Raw genomic sequence first — 23,159 nt, forward strand, 5'->3', positions numbered from 1 at the left:
CATTCGCCCAGCTTACCAGGAGGAAGGCCGTCCGTCGGGCGAACTGGAGAGGGAGCGCCTCCTGTGGCGAGAAGAGGAACTGCGGGAGCCGGAGTGGGACCGAGAGCGGGACCGCGAGCCGCCGCCGGAGCCGCCGCCGGGCCAGCGGAAGGGCCTGCTGGGGGACAGGAGGAGGGAGGAGGGCGGGGAGACGGAGCCTCGCGAGTGCGAGCAGCTGGACGGGGGCGAGCAGGAGGGCGAGCGGTCAAAGAATAGGCCCAGAGGCGTGCCCTCCCAGGGGAAAAGGAAGCGGCCCTCCGGCTGGCCCTCCTCGCCCAGCTCCTCCAGCTCGTCGTGGAAGTCGGGGAACCCCGGGTGCAGGTAGCCGGGAAGCCTCGGCGAATAACAGTCGGCGTCCTTCGCCTTCTCGGGCGGGGGCTGGGCGGCGCCGCCGTTTTTGTCCCCCGCTTTGCTGCCTGCTCCCGGGCCTCCCGGTAGGCCGCTGTAGACGGCTTGCGGGGGACGGCCGAAGTGCTTGTTGAGTTCCGCTCGGATCTCCTGGTCGCGCAGGGGGGGTTTCCGGCTGGCGGCGGAGGAGGGCTCCTGTGGGGGGTCCCTGTGGGCGACGGCCTGAACTTGCGAGGAGACCTGGACGGCGTCGTGTGTGGTGGGGGGGGTCTTCTCCCCGTGGCCCCGCACAGAGGAACAACTCTGCTGCAACTGCTTGGCCAACGTAGAGGATGACGAGCGTGACGATGCGGTGGTAGTGGTAGTACTAGTAGTAGTGGAGGAAGAGCTGAGGACGAGAGCTGAAGACGATGAGGACGACAATGACGATGAAGAGGACAGCGGCATGACTGAGTCCTTACATTCCACATGCCTGTCCTCCTCCTCCACCACCACGCCGGGAATGGGAGCAACGCCACCCGGGGTGGTGGCTGCTGGCACCGCTGGTGCTGCTGCTGCTGCTGCTGCTGTGGTCGCGGCGGCAACCTTCTTTGACGCCTGGCAATAGTCGTGGTCGCCATAACCACGGGGTGCCGTCCGCTTAGTGTTGCTGGTAGCGCCTCCGCGTTGTTGCTCCTCTGGGACGCCGCAGCCGCCCACCACCGCCGCCGTGTGCAGACGGGCAACAGAGGTGGGGAGGGCGACGGACGCCTTGCTCAGCTGGGCGTACAGCTCAGTCTGTTCGGGGCCCTGTTTCCTGGGGCCCCCGCCCCCTACGGCGGCGGCACCCGTCGGGGCCAGGGCCTGGGCTAGTAGAGCGCCTGCTAGAGGGCCTGCCGCCGCCTCGCTCAGCCTGGCCCTCTTGCACGCCAGGGCGGAGGAGGAGCATGAGGACAACTTGGATTTGAGCGATGCTTTAAAAGGGTTCTCTTGACTGGCTTTGTGTGGGGGCGTGGTAGGTGGTGTCAGACCTGGAGAGAGAGAGAGAGAGAGAGAGAGAGAGAGGGGGGAGGGGATAGTAAGAAATAGAGAGAGGGGGGGGGTCAATGAAAAGGAATGGAATTGTAATGCAAACCTCCCCTAACCCTTTAAGACCTGAGGCCGCTTCTAAGCATTTTCTAAATCCTAACAGTTTTTTGAAAACGGTGAAAAAATCTAAAAAATATATTTTTTCACGATTTTTCAAAAATAGCAGATCTACAAGCTCGTAGCGCGGCACTCGGTGCCGCGCTATGAGCTTGTAGATCTGCTATTTTTGAATAGCCAAAGAAAGCTAAAGTGACACAGATGCGTTCCAGGTCTTAATGGGCTAAATACTGCCCTCGTGTTCCTCCACTCATCCATAGCTCCACGGTCAGTTTATGGACAGTGGACACACACACACACACACAGGCCCTGATTAAAATATTCACTTTCACGTGGCCTAATCCTGATCCCTATTTTATTGCAATCTTGACAGATTAATGTAATGCTCGGTGTAACTTAATATGCTGGCGCTGTTATACGGATGACTTGCCATCCCCTTCCTCTCCTCTCTGACCTTGGGCAGATCCCCCTCTCTTCTCCAGGAGAGAGAGAGAGAGAGAGAAAAAAATTAACGAAAACATAACACGCATCCCTGTAGAGGACGAAAGCATGTGATGAAGAGAAGAAAAAAAAAGAAAAAGTGAAAGCACGGGTCGGAACTACGCTCGCCTCACTCTACACTCTGGACAGCAGCCAATTGATCTGAATAAAAGCATAGACCTTAGCTTGAAGAATGTGGTGAATCCGTGAGGACGCGGCGTGTTGCTCCGTTACTAAATTATATGTCACCTTGTTGCTGCTCCTTAGGTACATCAATGTCGCCATGTTACTGCTCCTTAAGTACATCGCATTATGTTACTACTCCTTAGGTATATGTCACCATTTTACTACTCCTTACGTATACAGTATACTGTCACTATGTAAATACTCCTTAGATATACAGTATGTCACCATACTCATACCATACAAAAAGCATTATTTTACACTTTGGCTATTCAAAAATAGCAGATATACAAGCCCGTAGCGCGGCACCGAGTGCCGCGCTACGAGCTTGTATATCTGCTATTTTAAAAAAATCATGATTTTTTTGCAAATCTTTGAATATATATATTGTTTAAAGCGAACATTTGTAACTCAAATCTTTGCTTCTGGGGGGTCCCTGGAACAACACATTTTGAGATGGGGGTCGGCGGCCAAATGCATATAATTTTGGGGGGTCCTTGACATGAGAAAGTTTGAGCACCACTGATACAGAAACATACGTTTTTCCGAAAACTGTTAGGATTTAGAAGACATTTTATAGAAATCGGAACCTCAGGCCTTAATGGGTTACGTACATCGCATTATGTTACTACTCCTTAGGTATATGTCACCATTTTACTACTCCTCACGTATACAGTATACTGTCACTATGTAAATACTCCTTAGATACACAGTATGTCACCATACTCAGACTCCTTACAGCAGGTATATTATATGTCAGCATAGGTGTGTATGTGTATGTGTGGTGACATGTTGGCACGCGGCGCCGTCACTCGACATGGAGCTGGCACGGTGAGAGCTTGCCTTGTCTACTGTGAAATGGATATGCGAGGTATACCGCTGGGGGGAACGGGGATGGGGTTTGCCATTCTACCTCAGATGGCACGTCCCACACTGTGTGTGTACCCAGGCCGACCCCCACGGCAGATTTACGACCGGACAGATGGCAGTTATATGGGAAGTCCTGAGATGAGCCCACTTTATGGCATTGTTAATGCACTCACACAAACAGCCCGCCGCCGCCATACCCCCTCATTCTCTTCCCGCTATGTTTTAGTCTCATCCCCGTTCTTCCGTTTCTCCCCTTCTATCTATGTCTGTCTGCCATCCATCCTCTCCGAATCAATCTCTCCGTCTTCACTTTCTGTCTCTCGGCGTCTCTCCTCCACTCTGTCTCGGGGCGGAAACGAGTGTGTCCACACACACACGCAGCAGACACACTCGTTGCTATAGCACCCTTTGCTGGAGTCAAACTCTGACGCTTTGAAACACCTATACACTCTTCCCTTCTTCTTTGCCTTTCTTAACCCATTAAGACCGGGAACGCGTCCGTGTCATTTTAAGATTTCTTTGGATATTCAAAAAGTAGCAGATATACAAGCTCATAGCGCTACAAATGTCTTCTAAATCCTATCATTTTTTTTTTTTAAAGGACCCCCAAAATGATATGTATTTGGTCGCGGACCCCCATCTCAAAATATGTTGTTCCAGGGACCCCCCCCCCCCCCAGAAGCAAAGATTTGAGTTGAAAATGTTCGCTTTGAAACATATATACCGTATATTCACAGATGTGCGCAAATGTTCACGATTAAAAAATAAATAGCAGATCTACAAGTTCATAGCGCGGCACTCGGTGCCGCGCTATGAGCTCGTATATCTGCTATTTTTGAATAGCCCAAAGTATAAAAGTCATGGTTAAAGTGGTTACACAGATGCGTTCCCGGTTCTAATGGGTTATGAATGTACATCACTCTTCCCGTTCGCCGGCGAATTGCACCAAAAATGACAGCTATTAGTATCACATCCTGTGTAAAGAGCACGGCACCCAGGGAGGCAGCTTTGGCAAAGAGAATGCAGGAGGAAGGCTGAAACATGGATATAGGAAGCCATTTTCCCATGTTCGGTATACGCCTGATCCAAGGACATATCATCCCACTTATTATCTGGGATTTTTGACAGTAGGATTGCAAGCTTTTCCCCCCTCCCCTCTTTCCCCTTCCCTGTCTCAAAGCCAGTGGTGGAACAAGTACTCAGATATTTTACTTAAGTAAAAGTATCAATACAGCAATATAGAAATACTCTGGTAAAAGGCCTGTATTCAAAATGTACTTGAGTAAAAGTACACAAGTATTGGTATCAAAATGTACTTAAAGTACCAAAAGTAAAAGTACTAAAATGTTTGAAAATAGCAGATCTACAAGCTCACAACGCGTCGCAATGCGACGCGTTGTGAGCTTGTAGATCTGCTATTTTCAAATAGACTAGGTATAAAATAGGGCTAAAGAGGTTAACACATTCACCGCCAAAGTTTTTTCATAATAAAATCACCCACTGCCAGGGTTTTTAATAATTTTTTTATAGAAACAATGTGAATTATTTGTCCGTTTATTTTTTAACATTGAAGTGAATGGATTTATTTTTATTTATTTGTATTAATTTGTTAGGCTTAGGGTTATAAATGTATACTCAAAAATTAGAGAAACATTTTAGGAATTCAAAAACAGAATTAAAAAAAAAGAATTAAAAGGGGAGAATTCTCCCCTTTGGCGGTAAACACCATTGACTGAAAAGGGGAGAATTCTCCCCTTTGGCGGTGAGTGTGTATGTTTTGTAATACAATAATTGATAATTGCAAAGTAACTAGTCACTAAAGTTTCCAAATAATTGTAGTGGAGTAAAAGTACAATATTTGCCTCTGAGATGTAGTGGAGTAGAAGTAAAAGTATTGGAAATTGGAAATACTCAAGTAAAGTACAAATACCTCAAAAGTGTACTTAAGTACAGTACTTAAGTAAATGCACTTAGTTACTTTACACCACTGTTGCTGTGTGTGCCACAAAAGCTGAGGAAGCCGCGGCTATATATATCTATATCATTATGCCAATGAAATGAGCTATGAAAAGCAAGGGGTGTGGGGGGGAGGGGTGTGGGGGGGGGGTGGTGCCACAAACTGCCTGAGGAACTTCTGTTTCACCGATGAAGCGCCATCTGTCCAAAACAATGCTCGCGTGGGGTCATAAACTAGGGGCCATTAGCGGCGGGGGGGGGCGAAATAAATCAGAATTAGATAAATATGTGCCTCTCAGTCCAACCTGCTGGTGATGGATGCGCGGTGCCCACAAACACCAATCATAACCACCCAGTAGAAACAAGACAGAGAGAGAGAGAGAGAGAAAGAGAGAGGGGAGTTTTCTAATCTGTTTCCGTTCCGACTGTAAATTGCGAGGAGACCTCGGAGCGAATAACAACTCGGGGCTTAAAGCGTTGATCCGGCGGTAAGCCATGCAAATAGCAGCACATAGACCACCCGAGTGTCACGAGATACAGTAATTAACCCTTTAAGACCTGAGGCGATTCTTCAAAATGTTTTCTAAATCCTAACAGATTTTTGAAAAAAAAACTTTTACGATTTTTCAAAAATAGCAGATCTACAAGCTCATAGCGCGGCACTCGGTGCCGCGCTATGAGCTTGTATATCTGCTATTTTTGAATAGCCTAAAGAAATCTAAACGTGACACAGATGCGTTCCCGGTCTTAATGGGTTAAAGACAACACGGCATGCACAGGGTAAATCTATTAGCTCGGCAGAGATTAGGCCTTAACAGTCAAATCCCCGGGGGGGGGGGGGGGGGGGGCCTCCCCTTGTCTGTTGTTGTTTTGACTACACCTCTGAGGAGTGACACTAAGAAACAGGGCCAACAGTATGTTACCATTTGTCGTTAATCACCCGCATTTAGCTGAAAATAAGTTGGGGGGGAACTCGAAACCGTTCCACTAGTTAAGCTGCACTGCACTGCCCTATATTGGGTGGCTAAGCCCCACCCCCAATATACCTGCCGTGGAAAACTTTTACTACAACTCATATACAGTAGTTATTAGTTAAAGGGATACTTCACTTCCGGGCCGCCGACACATTTAAAAAAAATATTAAAAATAAATGAAAAAAGTTATGGAAAATTCATGGCCCCCTCACGCATTAGAGTGTCCTACTAATGTGTGAGGGGGCCATGAATTTTCCATAACTTTTTTCATTTATTTTTAATATTTTTTTTAAATGTGTCCCCGGCCCGAGAGTGAAGTATCCCTTTAAGTTATTAATACATGAGTGAAATAGCACGTTGCCAACAAATCGCGGAAAGTTCCAACACTGAACTACAGACCTTGTCTCAAGTGCTTGAATGGTGCCACCGCCCACACTTGGCTAACTTCCACCTCGTTATCAATTACACACCGGGCCATAATCTCTTTTGTAGTAGGAATGCTACTTTGGGTTTACTAAGGACACGTCACCTTGGATCGTAAAGCTTTCACCGACACCACTACTCCTCCTCAGTGGTGGAAAGTAACTAAGTACATTTACTTAAGTACTGTACTTAAGTACAATTTTGAGGTATTTGTACTTTACTTGAGTATTTCCAATTTCCATTACTTTTACTTCTACTCCACTACATCTCAGAGGCAAATATTGTACTTTTACTCCACTACATTTATTTGAAAACTTTAGTTACTAGTTACTTTTGAGATATAAACTATGATATAATGAAACCTACATTAACCACTTTAGCCCTGTTTTATACCTAGGCTATTTGAAAATAGCAGATCTACAAGCTCACAACGCGTCGCAGCGCGACGCGTTGTGAGCTTGTAGATCGGCTATTTTCAAATATTTAGTACTTTTACTTTTGGTACTTTAAGTACATTTTGATGCCAATACTTTTGTACTTTTACTCAAGTAAAATTTTGATTCTGGACTTTTACTTGTAACAGAGTACTTTTATATTGCAGTATTGGTACTTTTACTTAAGTAAAGAATTCGAGTACTTTTTCCACCACTGGTCAGTGGCGAGGGACTCAGGGACTATAATAATCCCCAAGAGAATTCTCTATCGAGGGCCTTTCGGCGCACGATGACTTCTTTTCCTTCTAACAATCCGATCCCAACGCTGCACAGGTGTGTGTGTGCGGCTCTGTTTGCAGGAACCATGGTGGAACAGAACAGAGCAAACCGGCCTGGATTTGGCCGCCGGGGGTCAACAGACTAACCCACATGCAGTAAAACAGGAAAGAAATATTAACTGGCGCTTGATTGCCCCGAGAGCTTAGCCAACAACCTCCCCGTGATCCCCCTCCGTCTAGGTCCCCGCGGAAGCGTCCCCTTTGACCCCCTTATGCTTAAATACGGCAAGGGTTAAATGGCTAGGGTCAACAGCAGGAGCGCTCCAGGGCCTTGGGTGTGCCACTACTAACACCCCCCCCCCCCGTCCACCCCCGTCCCACAAATGGCGAGTGGTTGCGGTGAAAGAGTACATATCACCTTGAGTTGCAGAGGACGCGGACGTCAGGCGCATACGTCGAGGGCCATTTCACCCCCCCCTCTGGTAAATGAATACCGCGGCCAGAAAGAAAGAGGCATGCACACGCACACATTGTGTGTGTGTGCGAGGGGGAGAAAAGGGCAACCATTTTGTTTTTTATTGACCTAGGATGATTAATCTTAGTGGGGGGATGGGGGGGGGGGGGGGGCGGAATAATTACCTGCTTAATGCACTCTGGGAGAGACAGTGAGACGGAGAGAGAGAGCCAGACAGACAGACAGACAGAGAGAGACAGAGAGAGACAGACAGACAGACAGACAGACAGACAGACAGACAGACAGACAGACAGACAGACAGACAGACAGACAGACAGACAGACAGACAGACAGAGAATGAGAGAGAGAGAAAGAGAGAAAGAGAGAAAGAGAGACAGACAGAGAGAGACAGAGAGAGACAGACAGACAGACAGACAGACAGACAGACAGACAGACAGACAGACAGACAGACAGACAGACAGACAGACAGACAGACAGACAGACAGACAGACAGACAGACAGACAGACAGACAGACAGAGAGAGAGGAAAGGGAGAGAGATGGAGCTTGATGTTGAAGCCTTGGCTGACATTCACTTCATTTGGCTCCTTTAATTGCCTCTTGCCTATAGCTTTCCCCCTCACACAGTTAATTAATAAATATATAATACAAGAGGACGATGACAATAATGACACTCGTGATCCCCTGCACAATGACCCCATTTGCAGAAATGGCATCCTTCCCATAAATATCAGGTCTTAACATCAGAACGTTACCCACATCATGTCTGCTAATCACATTACCTGACCGTCCAGGGACGGAACAAAAAGGAGACGCAGATTATATTGGGCAAAACTGAATTACGTGGCAAAACCAATTAAAACAATAACACTGCCATATCAATTTTCCAGTGATGTATTGGCTAAGTGAGCCATCACAGTCAGAGGACATTAAGATCTAAAAGGAGGGAGAGGAATGGCAGAATATTAACCACTTGAACCCCAGCATCCATCCATATTCTGGTGGGGAACATTAGACCAAAAAATAGCCGATCTACAAGCTCACAACACGCTGCAACGCGACACGTTGTGAGCTTGTACATCTGCTATGTTGCTACAGTGGTTCTCAAACTTTTTCTTGTCAAGGACCCCCCAAAATATATATGTATTTGGCCGCGGACCCCCCATCTCAAAATATGTTGGTCCAGGGACCCCCAGAAGCAAAGATTTGAGTCAAAAATGTTCGCTTTAAAAATATACATATTCAAAAGATTTTGACACATTTTCTCGATTTTTCAAAAATAGCAGATCTACAAGCTCGTAGCGCAGCACTCGGTGCCGCGCTACGAGCTTGTAGATCTGCTATTTTTGAATAGCCCAAAGTGTAAAATAATGCTTTTTTTTAGCTCAAATCTAAAAATGACACAGATGCGTTCCAGGTCTTAAAGGGTTACAATGGAATTTGAAGTTACAATGGGTTTATCTAGGAAAGGGGCGTTTCTGATAAAAATCTATATCAAATATCTAAATACTGAATCGAGCAACTTAAAAACTAGTCTGGGGTGCACACACACACACACACACACACACGCACACACACACAAACTTGAGCATACGTCAAAATGACCCCACAAGTGTTTACGAGTGAAATACCCCTTTAACTCTTTGTTGATGCAGGAGGAGAAGGGAGAGGAGGGGCCGCAAGGAGGAGGAGGAGGAGGTGGAACTCGCTAATAAAACCCTGAGGAAATTGTAAAGCCTAATCAATACTTGGGCACATAAAAATGTTCTCAAATGGCTTCACCTTGAACTCTGAACCCTAATGGAACTATCAGCATGTTGGGGAAAAGTACTGAGGCACTCAGTACAGGTTAATCCATTACTAATGGCGTAAGGGAAGGGAACTGGGACATTCCACTTGACATAGCGTTGCGAAATATCAGTGGTGGACAAAGTACTCAGATATTTTACTAAGTAAAAGTCCGGAATTCAAAATTTACCTGAGTAAAAGTACAAAAGTATTGGCATCAAAATGTACTTAAAGTACCAAAAGTAAAAGTACTAAAATATTTTAAAATAGCAGATCTACAAGCTCATAACGCATAATAGCGTAGGTATAAAATAGGGCTAAACTGGTTAATGTATGTTTCATAATATAATAATTTATCTCTGAAAAGTAACTAGTAACTAAAGTTTTCAAATAATTGTAGTGGAGTAAAAGTACAATATTTGTCTCTGAGTAAAAGTAAAAGTATAGACAATTGGAAATACTCCAGTAAAGTAAAAGTACCTCAAAATTGTACTTAAGTACAGTACTTGAGTAAATGTACTTAGTTACTTTACACCACTGTTAACCACTTATTCTATACTTTCAAAACATTTTTAGAAAATAGTAAAAAATAACTAATCTACTAGATGAGAATATGTTGCATTGCCATGCGTTGTGAGCTTGTAGATCTGCAATGTTTCTGTTTTTGAAAATGTCTGCACATTTCTTTTTTATGTAAAAAGAACAAAGAAAGAAAGAAATCTTTTAAAACGATGTTTGCCAGGCTGGTGGTTAGATCAAAGGGTGCCGGCTTACCTGGGGTTCCAGCGATCTCCACACTCAATGTGCGTTCAATGGTTTTGTTCTCAAACGTTGATCCCTTGTGGTCACTGCAAGACAAAAAAAACAACAGTGCATGCACTGTTTTTACTCCTCAGACGAGAGAGGGGGGACTTTTCAGCCTTTTTGTGTGATCAAAGAAATGGAAATGAGAAATGCGCAAATGCCTCATCTTGGGTGCTAGTCTGTATAGCTTTTCTTTCACTTTGTGTCTCTTTTTGTTTTTGCCTTTTTGTTGTTTGTTGCGTTTTTTGTTGCCTGGAAGAATGTGGAAAAATTTCTCACACTTACTTTGGAGACTCTGGGGTCAAAGGAAGAGGCAAGGTGGTTGGTTTGGCTGTAGAACACAAAGGAGCATGGGTAATTATTGACCTAGTTATGGCACTCGAGAAGCAGAAGAGAACAGGTCCACATTCTGCAAAAATCAATCTTATATATAGGATCATTACATTAACAGCAGGTATTGCTATACGAAACACCCATCCCCATGTTGGAAAGTCTCAACTCTAACAACTTGCTATTTTACAGTGAACGAGAGATTTTTTTTAAGATTGACCCCATTTGTGAAAAAAGGTATTTCTCTCTCAGGATAAGACTGTTCACTCTGCGAGGCAGGATGAAGTGATGGCACATGTGCTTCAGGTAAACACAGGTGCATGGGACAAACATAGAAACCATTCAAGACAGACACACAGACAGACAGATAGGCAGACAGACAGACAGGACAGAGCCCAAAAAAAAGATAAACGGAGATGCCACAATTAACCCTTTAAGAACGGGAAAGAATCTGTGTCATTTTTAGATTTCTTTGGGCTATTAAAAAATAGCAACCGAGTGCCGCGCTATGAGCTTGTAGATCGTCTATTTTTGAAAAAACTTTTCACAACATTTGTGCAAATCTTTGAATATGTTTTTTTTAAGCGAACATTTTTAACTCATTTACTCATTTTTAACAACATTTACAACTTCTGGGGGTCCCTGGAACAAAATATTTTGAAATGGGGGTCCACGGCCAAATACGTATCATTTTGGGTGGTCCTTGACATTTCATTTTTTTTAAACTGTTAGGATTTAGAAGACATTTTGTAGAATTCCCAGAAGCAAAGATTTGAGTTAAAAATGTTCGCTTTAAAAAATATGTATATTCAAAGATTTGCACAAAATAGCATATCTACAAGCTCATAGCGCGGCACTCGGTGCCGCGCTATGAGCTTGTAGATCTGCTATTTTTGAATAGCCAAAGAGATCTTGAAACGACAGAGATGCGTTCCCGGCTTTAATGGGTAAAATGCCACAAACGAAAGATAAATGGAGATGCCACAATTAAAACGCCACAAACAGGAACATAATGACAAGGTGGGGTTGAGCAACACCCCCCTCCCCAGTCCCCACCACCACCAACTCCCCAACCCCAACCCATCCCCATTCCCCCCAAACCCAAATACGCCAATAAATGTATAATAATCGCATGCAACCAACAGCAGAGGAGGGGAAAACAAAACCAAAAATAAAAATAAAGGAAGGAGGAAAGGAGAGTCAAGGAAGCTTGTGCAGTTGCCCGAGGCTCTTGGCTTGTCTTGTGCTCCTAAAACTAAAGGAGCGTACTGTAGCTTTAAGATCCGGCCAAAAAACAAACCAAAAAAAAAACGTTCAGGGGGGGCCGGCTTTCTTGATGCAAGGACGTATAGCGAGACATTTAAAGGCTAAATCCCCTTTTCTCACCTCCTCTTGATCATGCCAATCTATTTCCATTTTAAGAGAATGGCTTTTTTCTCTCTTTTTTTTTTGTACTACAGTAGCTGAAAAAAAGCATCTACTAACAAGGCTGTTTTGTTTTGCCCATTATTGCCCTTTAATGGACTGTTAGGCTTGAATTAGAGGTAGATGTTAGTCATGAAGTCAAACTGGGGAAGTGGTTAAAGCAGGGGATAGGGGAGCAGAGAAAGTACAGATCAAAGGCAGTGGTGGAAAGTAACTAAGTACATTTACTTAAGTACTGTACTTAAGTACAATTTTGAGGTATTTGTACTTGATACTTGAGTATTTCCAATTTCCAATACTTTTACTTCTACTCCACTACATCTCAGAGGCAAATGTTGTACTTTTACTCCACTACAATTATTTGAAAACTTTAGTTACTAGTTACTTTTCAGATGTAAACTATGATATAATGAAACATACTTTAACCACTTCAGCCCTATTTTATATGCCATTTGAAAATAGCAGATCTACAAGCTCACAACGCGTCGCATCGCGACGCGTTGTGAGCTTGTAGATCGGCTATTTTCAAATATTTAGTACTTTTACTTTTGGTACTTTAAGTACATTTTGATGCCAATACTTTTGTACTTTTACTCAAGTAAATGTTTTATTCTAACTTTTACTTGTAACAGAGTATTTTTATATTGCAGTATTGGCACTTTTACTTAAGTAAAGAATTTGAGTACTTTTTCCACCACTGATCAAAGGGCAGTGTCGGGGAGGGGGAGTTGGGATGCAGCGATTGATTACCTAACAACGGGTGGCCCGGGTCGTCGGGGTGCCCGCTGAATGCCCGCATGTGTGTGGGGTGGTACCCTTGCCAGGGCCCCTGTGTAGCGCTGCAGGGAGGAGGAGGCACAAACTCCGCAATTCTAGTGTCTGGGAGGAAGAGTGGGCTGTGTGCCGGGCCGTGTGAGAGCACCGCCGTGGGGCTGCCCGCAACACGGTCATCATCACCATCATCATCATCACCACCACCACCATCATGGTCATCATTATTATAGGCATCGACATCATCGTCGTGATCAATATCCTCCCCAAAGTCCCCTGCGGGCCACCCCAGCTCTAACCCCAAACCCAAGTCTAGCCCCGAGTCTGACTGGCTAGCCCAGCATTCTAGACCTAGTCCTAGGGGTGATAAAAGGGATAGTGACTCGGGCTCTTCGGCCTCCTGTCTTACTACTCCCTGGCTGCCGGGATCAGTGGTCTCGCCCTTCTCCGGCTCCTTCTCCTCCTCCACCACCTTTTCCTCTGGTACTACTACTACGGCCCGGCTGACGGGGCTCTCAACGGACCGCTCGACCGCTAACCTGCTAATCTGAGCGACGGCGGGGGGGAGCAGGTGGGCCCGGTAGCGGGCGGGCCTCTGCTTGGAGGTGAGGAGCTGGCTGAGTAAAGGGTGCCCCGGCTTCCCGTGCCGTTTCTTAACGGTCACGGTGATGTGCGTGGTGCGCGGCGGCGCCGGCGCGCTAGCACCGCTAGCACCGCTAGCACCGCTAGCACCGCTAACACTCCTGCTACTACTACTGCTGCTACTACTACCGTCCCTACGGCTACTGTCTCTACGGCCTTGCCGAGCCCGGCCCTCGCTAGCCCGAGTGGCGCCGGCGCCCGCAGCCTCTCGGCAACGCTCGCAGCCGTGACTCGCCTCTCGGGAAGGGAGGGAATAAGAATGCATGTACCTAATGAACCTAGCGGCGGCCAGGCGGCCCGCGTCGCCTGGCGGCCTTCCCTCTTCGCAGGACGGGCCGTGCTCCAGGATGGGGCGGGCGCCGCCGGCGCGGCCGCAGGCGGAGCCGCCGCCCCTGCGGCCCGCGGACGGGACGGGAGCGCCCTCCGACTCCTCGGCCCCATCGTCGCGAGCGCAACGCCGCCACTTCCCAGCCCCAACACCGGCCACACTACAATCGCCTGCAGCCCGGCTCTCACCTCGCTGGTGATGCTGCTGATGTTGTTGTTGTTGTTGTTGTAGTTGTTGTTGTTGTGGTGGTTGTTGTAGTTGTTGTTGTTGTTGTGGTGGTTGTTGTAGTTGTTGTTGTTGTGGTGGTTGTTGTAGTTGTTGTTGTTGTGGCGGTTGTGGCGGTTGTGGCTGCTGCTGCTGCTGATGGTGCTGGGACGGCGCGGCGACCTTCTTCTTAGAGGCGGAAGAAGAAGAAGAGGAGGAGGGGGAGGCGGAGGACAGGGAGGAGAAGGAGGAGGTGGAGGACGAGGACGGCGAGGACGAGGACGAGGACGACGCCGCGGCCCCGAGGAGGCCCAGGCCCTGCTGCTGCTGCTGCTGCTGCTGGGTCTTGTCCCTGCTCGACGCTCCGGCCGAGGGGCCCCCCGATGATCCGCCGCCCAGCCAGGCGCTCTTGGCCTCTTGGCCGGCTTTGGCGTGGAGCAGGATGTCGTCGGTGGCCGTCAGGTACTTGAGCAGCTCGGTGCAGGGGCGCCTCATCGAGCGGCTCTGGTGTTGGCTGGAGGCTCCCCGCGCTTTGCCATGCCACGGACTCTCCGTCTGCCAGAGGACACGAGGGAGGAGAGAGAGAGAGAGAGAGAGGAAGAGAGGGGGGGATAAATAAAGGTAAAATATAAATATAATATTTACTGGTATCACTGTTTTGTGGAGTTGAGCGAACGTATACTGTTAACCCATTAAGACCTGAAGCCGATTCTATAAATGTCTTCTAAATCCCAACAGTATTCTGAAAAACGTATGTTTCTATATCAGTGGTGCTCAAACTTTTTCATGTCAAGGACCCCCAAAAAGATATGTATTTGGCCGCCGACCCCCCCCATCTCAAAATATTTTGTTCCAGGGACCCCCCAGAAGCAAAAGATTTGAGTTAAAAATATTCGCTTTAAAACGATATATATTCAAAGATTTGCACACATTTCTCACGATTTTTCTAAAATAGCAGATCTACAAGCTCGTAGCGCGGCACTCGGTGCCGCGCTACGAGCTTGTAGATCTGCTATTTTTTTAAATAGCTTAAGAAATCTAAAATGACACAGATGCGTTGCCAGGATCTTTACGGGTTAAGCTGAAGTCTCTGTTTTACGGGGAGCAGAAAATGAGGAGAGGTAGAGAAGGTGAAAGCGATGGGAGCCATGGAGAGAGAGAGAGAGAGAGAGAGAGAGAAGGAAGAAGAGAAAGCGGGCATATAGGCAACAGCGATCGCTAGACTGTCTGGGAGGCGGGAGTGCAGTCCGCCCATCATCTTAACCCATTGATACCTGGAACGCATCTGTGTCACTTTAGATGTCTTTGGCTATTCAAAAATAGCAGATATACAAGCTCATAGCGCGGCACCGAGTGCCGCGCTACGAGCTTGTATATCTGCTATTTTTGAAAAATCGTGAAAATTATTTTTTTATATTTTTTTCCGAAAAATTGTTAGGATTTAGATTTTTTTAGACGCAGCCTCAGGTCTTAATGGGTTAATTGCATGTCCCCCCACACACACACCCCCCACCCCGGTGCAGCAGCACCACCACCACCACCGCGACACTCTGTACGTGCGTTCCGCGCGGCATGTCCTCCGGGAGAACCTCGTTCGCTGTGTGCTCCAGAAACAGATGACTCAAAGGCAAAGTATGGAAATAGAATCTGCAAGGAAGGGGTTGACGCACTGCATGTGCAAACATAGTAGTACACACACACACACACACACGCACACACGCACACACGCACACGTACGTCGGCTGTTGTGCTGCTGTGTGCACTGTTTACCAAACAACATGAGCTAGAGACACATTTTAAATTCAGAGACTTTTAACCCATTAAGACCTGAGGCCGATTCTACAAATGTCTTCTAAATCCCAACAGTATTCTGAAAAATGTTTGTTTCTATATCAGTGGTTCTCAAACGTTTTCATGTCAAGGATCCCCAAAAAGTATATGTATTTGGCCGCAAATACATATACTTTGTAAAATATTTTGTTCCAGGGACCCCCAGAAGCAAAGATTTTCGTTAAAAATGTTTGCTTTAGAAATATATATATATTCAAAGATTTGCACACATTTTCACGATTTTTCAAAAATAGCAGATCTACAAGCTCATAGCGCGGCACTCGGTGCCGCGCTATGAGCTTGTAGATCTGCTATTTTTTAATAGACAAAAGTGTAAAATAATGCTTTTTTAGCTCAAATCAAAAAGTGACACAGATGCGTTCCAGGTCTTAATGGGTTAAGCACCGGAGGGACGTGAATCAAATGCATATCTCACACTCCACCCCCCCCCATCCCCGCCCCCCCCCCCCCCCCCCCCCCCAAACAAGTGCACGAGTAAACGAGCGTTTTATTCATGCTGTGTACATACCTAAATAAGAGTCAACTTGTCACGAGCATCCATCACACGCCCCGACGTCGGACGGATTGCAAACAGATTACAGAAATTGCATACTTCATTTCATTCACATTCCTAAAGCCTGTGATACTTAAACTGACTAGCATTAATCTTAATCAGCCCGCCGCTCGCCGCAACAGAAAGTGAGACTCTTTAAAGAGAGCCATCTAATGAGAACATCGACTCTGATATTTTGATCCCGTCATCTGAAGGCATCAATCTCCGAGCGAGAGCGCTATGCTCGCCATTAAGACTTTTTTATTTATTTATTTTTTTGCGTCTTTTTGCCTTCAACAGGCGCCATACCGAGGGGGATAAGTGGTGAAGCTAATGAGACAACGGGTCCTGATGCCGCGCCTGGAAAGCCCAACAGCAATCAGCCTGTTTTCATTACGCGATGCCACCCCGCGGGAGATGAGACTGGAGCGCTCTAGTCTAACATCTTCCAAAAAGCCGGCCACCCCGAACAGAAAGACAGACAGAAAACAAAGTGTGCGTGTGTGAGGGAGAGAGAGAGAGAGAGAGAGAGAGAGAGAGAGAGAGAGAGAGAGAGAGAGAGAGAGAGAGAGAGAGAGAGAGAGAGGGGGGAGGAGAGATACGGAGAGACGGTGAGAAAAGAAATGCACGAGAGAGGAAAACAAATGTACGGAGGGTGAGCACAAAGTGTGTGCGGGCAGGGGAGAGGGGTGCTGCTAAGCAGAATGTGAGAGACAGAGCGAGACATGTCTGTGTGGGGTATCTGTGTGTGTGTCTTTTTTTTTGGTGTGTGTGTGTGTGTGTGTGTGTGTGTGCCTGTGTCTGTGTGTGTGTGTGTGTGTGTGTGTGTGTGTGTGTGTGTGCGCGCGTCCGTGCCTACCTTGATGAGGGCAGGAGGAGGTCTGATCCGCTGGTTGCTGCTGGCTGCATGGTTCTGTGCCTTATTGCTACCTGTGTATTGATTATAGCTGAGCTGGGAGTTTGCGGGTGCCAGGAGCAACTTCTTCAGCTGCGAAGAGGAGAAACAGAACGAGAGAGAGAGAGAAAGTGACAGAGAAAGAGAGAGAGAGAGAGAGAGAAAGAGAGAGAGAGAGAGAGGGGGCGGGGAGACAAGGGAATGAGTCTGGTTCATGCAAACCGCTCGTTTGCTTTCAATTAGATAAGTCGGTACGTTGTAAACGTTGCGACCACAGGGGATGGTTTTCATAATAGAATAGGGTTCAGAGATCCAATGATAATTTTCAAGCTATTTAACCAAAAGCAAAAACACCTTTATAGACTCGCTTGCTGTTTGTTTGTTTACGGTACTTTAGAAGGACGAGGCCATGGCAGGTTGTTTTGGGGTACACAAAGCCAGGCCTCCGCCGCTGTGATTGAATAAACAGAGTTTAGGCACGTGGCTAAAGGTCACCCAGAAGGGACCGGCATGGTGTTTAAATGGACTATGACCGAACATAACAAAATTCTAGGACAAAGCCTTTAAAGCCAAAGAAATGCTCACAGATGGCGGGGGGGGGGGTTATGTGAAGTGTTTTTTTTTTTTGTTTAAAAAAGGAAAATAAAAAAAAGATCCCATGAAAGTAAACAGAATACACATCAGAAAGCCTGTTCTGTCAGAAGAAGATGACACACACACAGGCACCGAGGTGGGGATTAGAAGAGAGAGGAGGCCCACTGACATGAAAGCGGATAAGATGCGTCTCTTTTCTCTTTTATTTAAGCCATTCGATCCGGGAACGTGCATCTGTGTCACTTTTTGATTTCTTTAGCTATCTTAGAAAAATCGCGAAAATGTTTGCCAATCTTTGAATATATATATTTTTTAAGCAATTTTTTTTACTCAAATCTTTGCTTCTGGGGGGTCCCTGGAACAACATATTTTGAGATGGGGGTCCGCGGCCAAATACATATCCTTTTGTGGTTCTTGACATGAAAACCACTGATATTATAGCAACAACAAGTTTTTTCTTAAGATTTTTGTTAGGATTTAGAAGACATTCCCCCCAGAAGCAAAGATTTGAGTTAAAAATGTTTGCTTTAAAAATATAAATATTCAAAGATTTGCACAAAATGTTCAAGATTTTTCAAAAAATAGCAGATCTACAAGCTCGGGGGCTTGTAGATCTGCTATTTTATGAATAGCTAAAGAAATCTAAAAATGACACAGATGCGTTCCCCCGGATTGAATGGGTTATAAAAAGAACCCAGGCTGAATTCAGGCGCTTCACAAATTACGTCGGCGCCATTATACTTTCTGCAACACAATTAGCATCTCGGCATAAACAACACGGATCTATCCGATTCACTTCCTCCTCCTTCCACATGTCTGCATCCGTGCCTCTTTCCAGTCTGCACGCACATGGCCCTTGCGCAAGCGTGCATACAGCCAGTGGTATAAAGTAACTAAGTACATTTACTCAAGTACTGTACTTAAGTACACCTTTGAGGAATTTTTACTTTACTGGAGTATTTCCCATTTTCAATACTTTTACTTCTACTCCACTACATCTCAGTGGCAAATGTTGTACTTTTACTCCACTACAATTATTTGAAGTGCTTTAGTTACTAGTTATTTTGCAGATTTAGATTATTATCACAAAACATACATTAACCACTTCAGCCCTATATATATTTCGTCCATTTGAAAATAGCCGATCTATAAGCTCACAATGCGTCTCGATGCGACGCATTGTGAGCTTGTAGATCTGCTATTTTCAAAATATTGTGTATACATTTTAACTTGTGAAATGGGACATTCTGCACAATGTGTACTTTTACTTTTGGTACTTTAAGTACATTTTGATGCCAATACTTTTGCACTTTCACTCAAGTAAATTTTGATTACCGGACTTTTACTTGTAACAGAGTATTTCTACAAAGCAGTATTGATACTTTTACTTAAGTAGAAATGTGAGTACTTTTTTCCCACCACTGCATACAGCACACAGCGATTGCAGCGTGAGGACCGTGGGCAGCCAGCATGAAAATGCAGGACCAGCCTGGAGGAGGGTATAGGGTACTTATGGTGGAGCCTATCGTGCGCTGGTACATATAGGCATCAGTGGTGGAAAGTAACTAAGTACATTTACTTAAGTACTGTACTTGAGTATATTTTTTAGGTATTTGTACTTTACTTGAGTATTTCCAATTTCCAATACTTTTACTTCTACTCCACTACATCTCAATGGCAAATATTGTACTTTTACTCCACTACAATTATTTGAAAACTTTAGTTACTAGTTACTTTTGAGATATAAATTATGATATTATATAAAACATACATTAACCACTTTAGCCTTATTTTATACCTAGGCTATTTGAAAATAGCCGATCTACAAGCTCACAACGCGTCGCATCGCGACGCGTTGTGAGCTTGTAGATCTGCTATTTTCAAATATTTTAGTACTTTTACTTTTGGTACTTTAAGTACATTTTGATGCCAATACTTTTGTACTTTTACTCAAGTATTTTTTTTATTGGTACTTTTACTTAAGTACAGAATTTGAGTACTTTTTCCACCACTGGTACTGTGGGGTATAATGTGAGAGATCAGAGAGAGAGAGAGAGGAGGGCATGTTGTTGTCTTACCAGGGAGGGCTCTTCTGGCTCCGGGGTGCGTGGCGAGCCGCCGTCAGGAGTGGAGGGACAGCTCCGGTCACTGGCGTTGTTGGTCACGTCCCCGTCTGCCGCCAGGGCCGCGTCGAACGAAGGCAATCCGTCCTCGTCCACCGGGATGCTGTCCAGAGTCTCTGTAAGCACTGCCAGTAGGTTGGCCTCATTTTCCTCGTCTATCTTCTTAGGAGAGGGGGGGGGGGGGGGGGGAGCGTGTTGTGGGGGGGGCGAATAGGAAGACGGAAGAAAAAAATAGAAAGTATAGAAAAAAGAGAGAGAAAATAGGACATTTAGTTTTGGGGGGAAGTTGCGCATCTCTCTATCTTTTACTTTTTCCTTTTCTTTCCAGGGAAGTAAGGAAGGCTGGGTGGCAGCATGCCGGGTTTTTATTGTTAACCCTTTAAGACCTGAGGCAATTAAAAATAAAAATCTAAATCCTAACAGTTTTTTGAAAAAAAATGGTTTTCATGATTTTTCAAAAATAGCAGATCTACAAGCTCATAGCGCGGCACTCGGTGCCGCGCTATGAGCTTGTATATGTGCTATTTTTGAATAGCCTAAAGAAATCTAAAAGTGACACAGATGCGTTCCAGGTATTAATGGGTTAATAGAGGAGATTTTTTCTTTTTTTTTGTTGCCGCTGAGCTGCCTCTATACTGGCAGTATTCTGTTTTTTTTTTTTTTAAACAAAACTTTCTCACTGCACAAGTGAGTCAGGGCTGTCACTCAAAATTTAAGCATGCAGCTTACTGGACCCAAAATAATACCCCCCCCCCCCCCCCACACCCCCCACCCCCCCCCCCCCCAGAAACCCATTACCAGAGCTGACACTAGATAGAGAGTATCTGGAGAAGAGAGAGAGTGGGGAGGAGGTGAATGTTCGTACGTTTGTGCGCGTGTGCGTGTGCGTGTGTGTGTGTGTGTGTGTGTGTGTGTGTGTGTGTGTGTTAGGGGGGCAGCAGGGAAACAATGGATGGAAGTTCAGTCTCTTCAATCCATCTCTCTCTCTCTCTCTCTCTCTCTCTCTCTCACTTTCTCCCCACAGACACAGAGAGAGACGATCGGCTTGTCTACAAGATGTTTGCACGCAATCCTCAGATAAGGCAGAATCACCGCCGCTAATGCCAAATGAAAGTGATATTCTTGATGCGTCGTAGACAGCTGATGTGCGCACGAGGAAGGCGGGGCATTTACCGCTGACGTTTGGTGGAAAATAAAGCCTTTGTTAATGCCACTCACCCCTCTTTGATGTGCGGCGCTACTGTGTTGTGTGTTTACTCCCCACTTTAATGGGCGGGGTGAATCTGTGTGTGTGTGTGTGTGTGTGTGTGTGTGTGTGGGGGGGGGGATGCAAGTGTGTGTAGGTGTATAAGAGAGAAAGACAGAGAGGGAAGCCTATCTCACGAAATGTCAAGAATTTGTTTGTGGGTTTGAAAGGGGCGAGTGAAGGAGATGAGACAGAGAAAAAGAGAGAGAGAGCGAGAGAGAGAGAGAGAGAGAGAGAGAGAGAGAGAGAGAGAGAGAGAGAGAGAGAGAGAGAGAGATGCAGAAAGAAAGATAAATGAATATCTGAATGAGAGTATTAGACAGACTTATTACAAAATAGAAGATGGTCAAAGATATAGTGACAGGAGGACTGGCAAGTTAACATCTGTGTGTGTGTGTGTGTGTGTGTGTGTGTGTGTGTGTGTGTGTGTGTGTGTGTGTGTGTGTGTGTGTGTGTGTGCGTGCGTGCATGTGTGTGTGCCCGTGTGTGTGCCCTGTGACAAGTCACAATAGGACCTGTGCAGTTCCAGGGCCATATAAAAGCCTGGGGGGACTTTAAGTCAGCAGAAAGATAAACAGCGCCGTCACCCCGGGACTCTCTCTGTGGCCAGCCCAACGAGAACAAATCCCTTTATGCACCCGGCGGGGGATTAGCGTCGCTCTGCGGCAGCGTGTGGCCATCATTATGCCGATGGGGGCAACCAAACCCTTAGGCGAGCAGCTAGCGCTCCCGAAACACGCCGATTCAGGCTCCCGCGTGCACACAATTATCCCACCCACTTGTTTCCGCTCACCCCTCGACCCACAAACCCCCCCCGCCCCCCCCCATGCTCGCACACACACAAATTATATTATGCCCACCATGGATAGCTCTTCTCAGACACAGCTTTGTAGCTATAGTGAGGAGATAGCAGCAGCAGCACCACCTATTTTCAATCCAAGATGACACAGATAGCTTTTTGGCGTTTTGTTCGGCTTTAGCCAGGAAAACGGTCACCTGATGCTCATGTTAAGACATTCTCTCAGCAACGCTCAGCCGCACTCAAGCCGATAAAAGAAAAATGCTAACAATAAAAAGGAAAAAAAGAACGAAAAAAGGGGGCATACTGTATTTCACAGAGATAATGCGATACAGACTGTTAATGCATTGTCAAGACCTAAACGCCTTGCAGGAAATTGCTCCCTATGAGGTGGCATGCTGTTTAATTACTTGCAGAACAGCTTCAAATCCACCGTGCCGGAACTCCGTTACCATTCAATGTTTTCCGACATCACCATAATATTAGCTGAGCGCTAAGCGGGGTGGGAGATAACGTCGAAAACGCCGGAGCCTTTTCACAGCCCCAACATGCACTCCTTGGTTCGGGAAATTAAAAGCGGGATCAGTTTAGATTATCTCCAAATGAGTCTTTAATGGACCAGACATCTGTTTAGGTTCAAACTCGACAAATATCTGGGAAAAGGCTGGATTTGAGTGGGGCTTTACTCGTCCTCCCTGGAGTCATTTCAAACCCGCAAGTTCTGCGACATTTGCAACCATTATCTGTACCCCAAGTTGCATACAAATTTGAGATGGAAGTCCGGGTTTTATTATGTCATGGTGTGCGTGGCAGAGACCAAGACAATTCTGAGGGGCTGAGGTTGAGTTTCATTCAGGCAGACAGACAGACAGACAGACAGACAGACAGACAGACAGACAGACAGACAGACAGACAGACAGACAGACAGAGTATGACTGAATGGCCCTGGCCAGTAAAGCCAGCTTTTCCATGCCAGCTTAAGAACCATGGCATGCAGTGCAAGTGGACCAAAGTCAATCTGTACCTCTGGGTCCTGTGTCCCAAAAAAAAAGAAGACCTGTTGTATGAAAAGAGGAGAAAAAAACTAGAAGAAGGCCTAAGTTGATGCCAGGACAGCCTGGCTGGCAACCCCCCCCCGATGGCCGTGTCCACTTTTATCAATCAACGTGGTGGATGTTTTGCAAAGAGAAAGGGACAGAGAGGAACAAAGAGGGAAAGGCAGAACAAATTGTCTCAGCGGGAG

General features: G+C 46.0%; 1 protein-coding gene across 3 annotated transcripts in view; it reads right to left on the reverse strand.

Annotated features, from left to right (window-relative positions):
* ppargc1a (peroxisome proliferator-activated receptor gamma, coactivator 1 alpha) overlaps nt 1-23,159 on the reverse strand; it is a 70,561-nt gene that overhangs the window by 23,021 nt on the left and 24,381 nt on the right. The window contains exons 3-8 of one of the 3 annotated variants that reach the window (XM_080451366.1): nt 19,827-20,030; nt 17,119-17,247; nt 12,682-14,431; nt 10,462-10,507; nt 10,147-10,220; nt 17-1,397 (exon numbers count right to left, since the gene is read on the reverse strand). In XM_080451366.1, coding sequence (XP_080307492.1) covers nt 17-1,397; nt 10,147-10,220; nt 10,462-10,507; nt 12,682-14,431; nt 17,119-17,247; nt 19,827-20,030 — 3,584 coding nt within the window. Of the gene's footprint in view, nt 1-16; nt 1,398-10,146; nt 10,221-10,461; nt 10,508-12,681; nt 14,432-17,118; nt 17,248-19,826; nt 20,034-23,159 lie in introns of all 3 variants that reach the window. The other 2 variants (XM_080451367.1, XM_080451365.1) reach the window with 2 other exon arrangements.

Source organism: Gymnoscopelus braueri, assembly GCF_963280865.1.
Source record: "Gymnoscopelus braueri genome assembly, chromosome: 15".
In the NCBI taxonomy this organism is placed as follows: Eukaryota; Metazoa; Chordata; class Actinopteri; order Myctophiformes; family Myctophidae; genus Gymnoscopelus; species Gymnoscopelus braueri.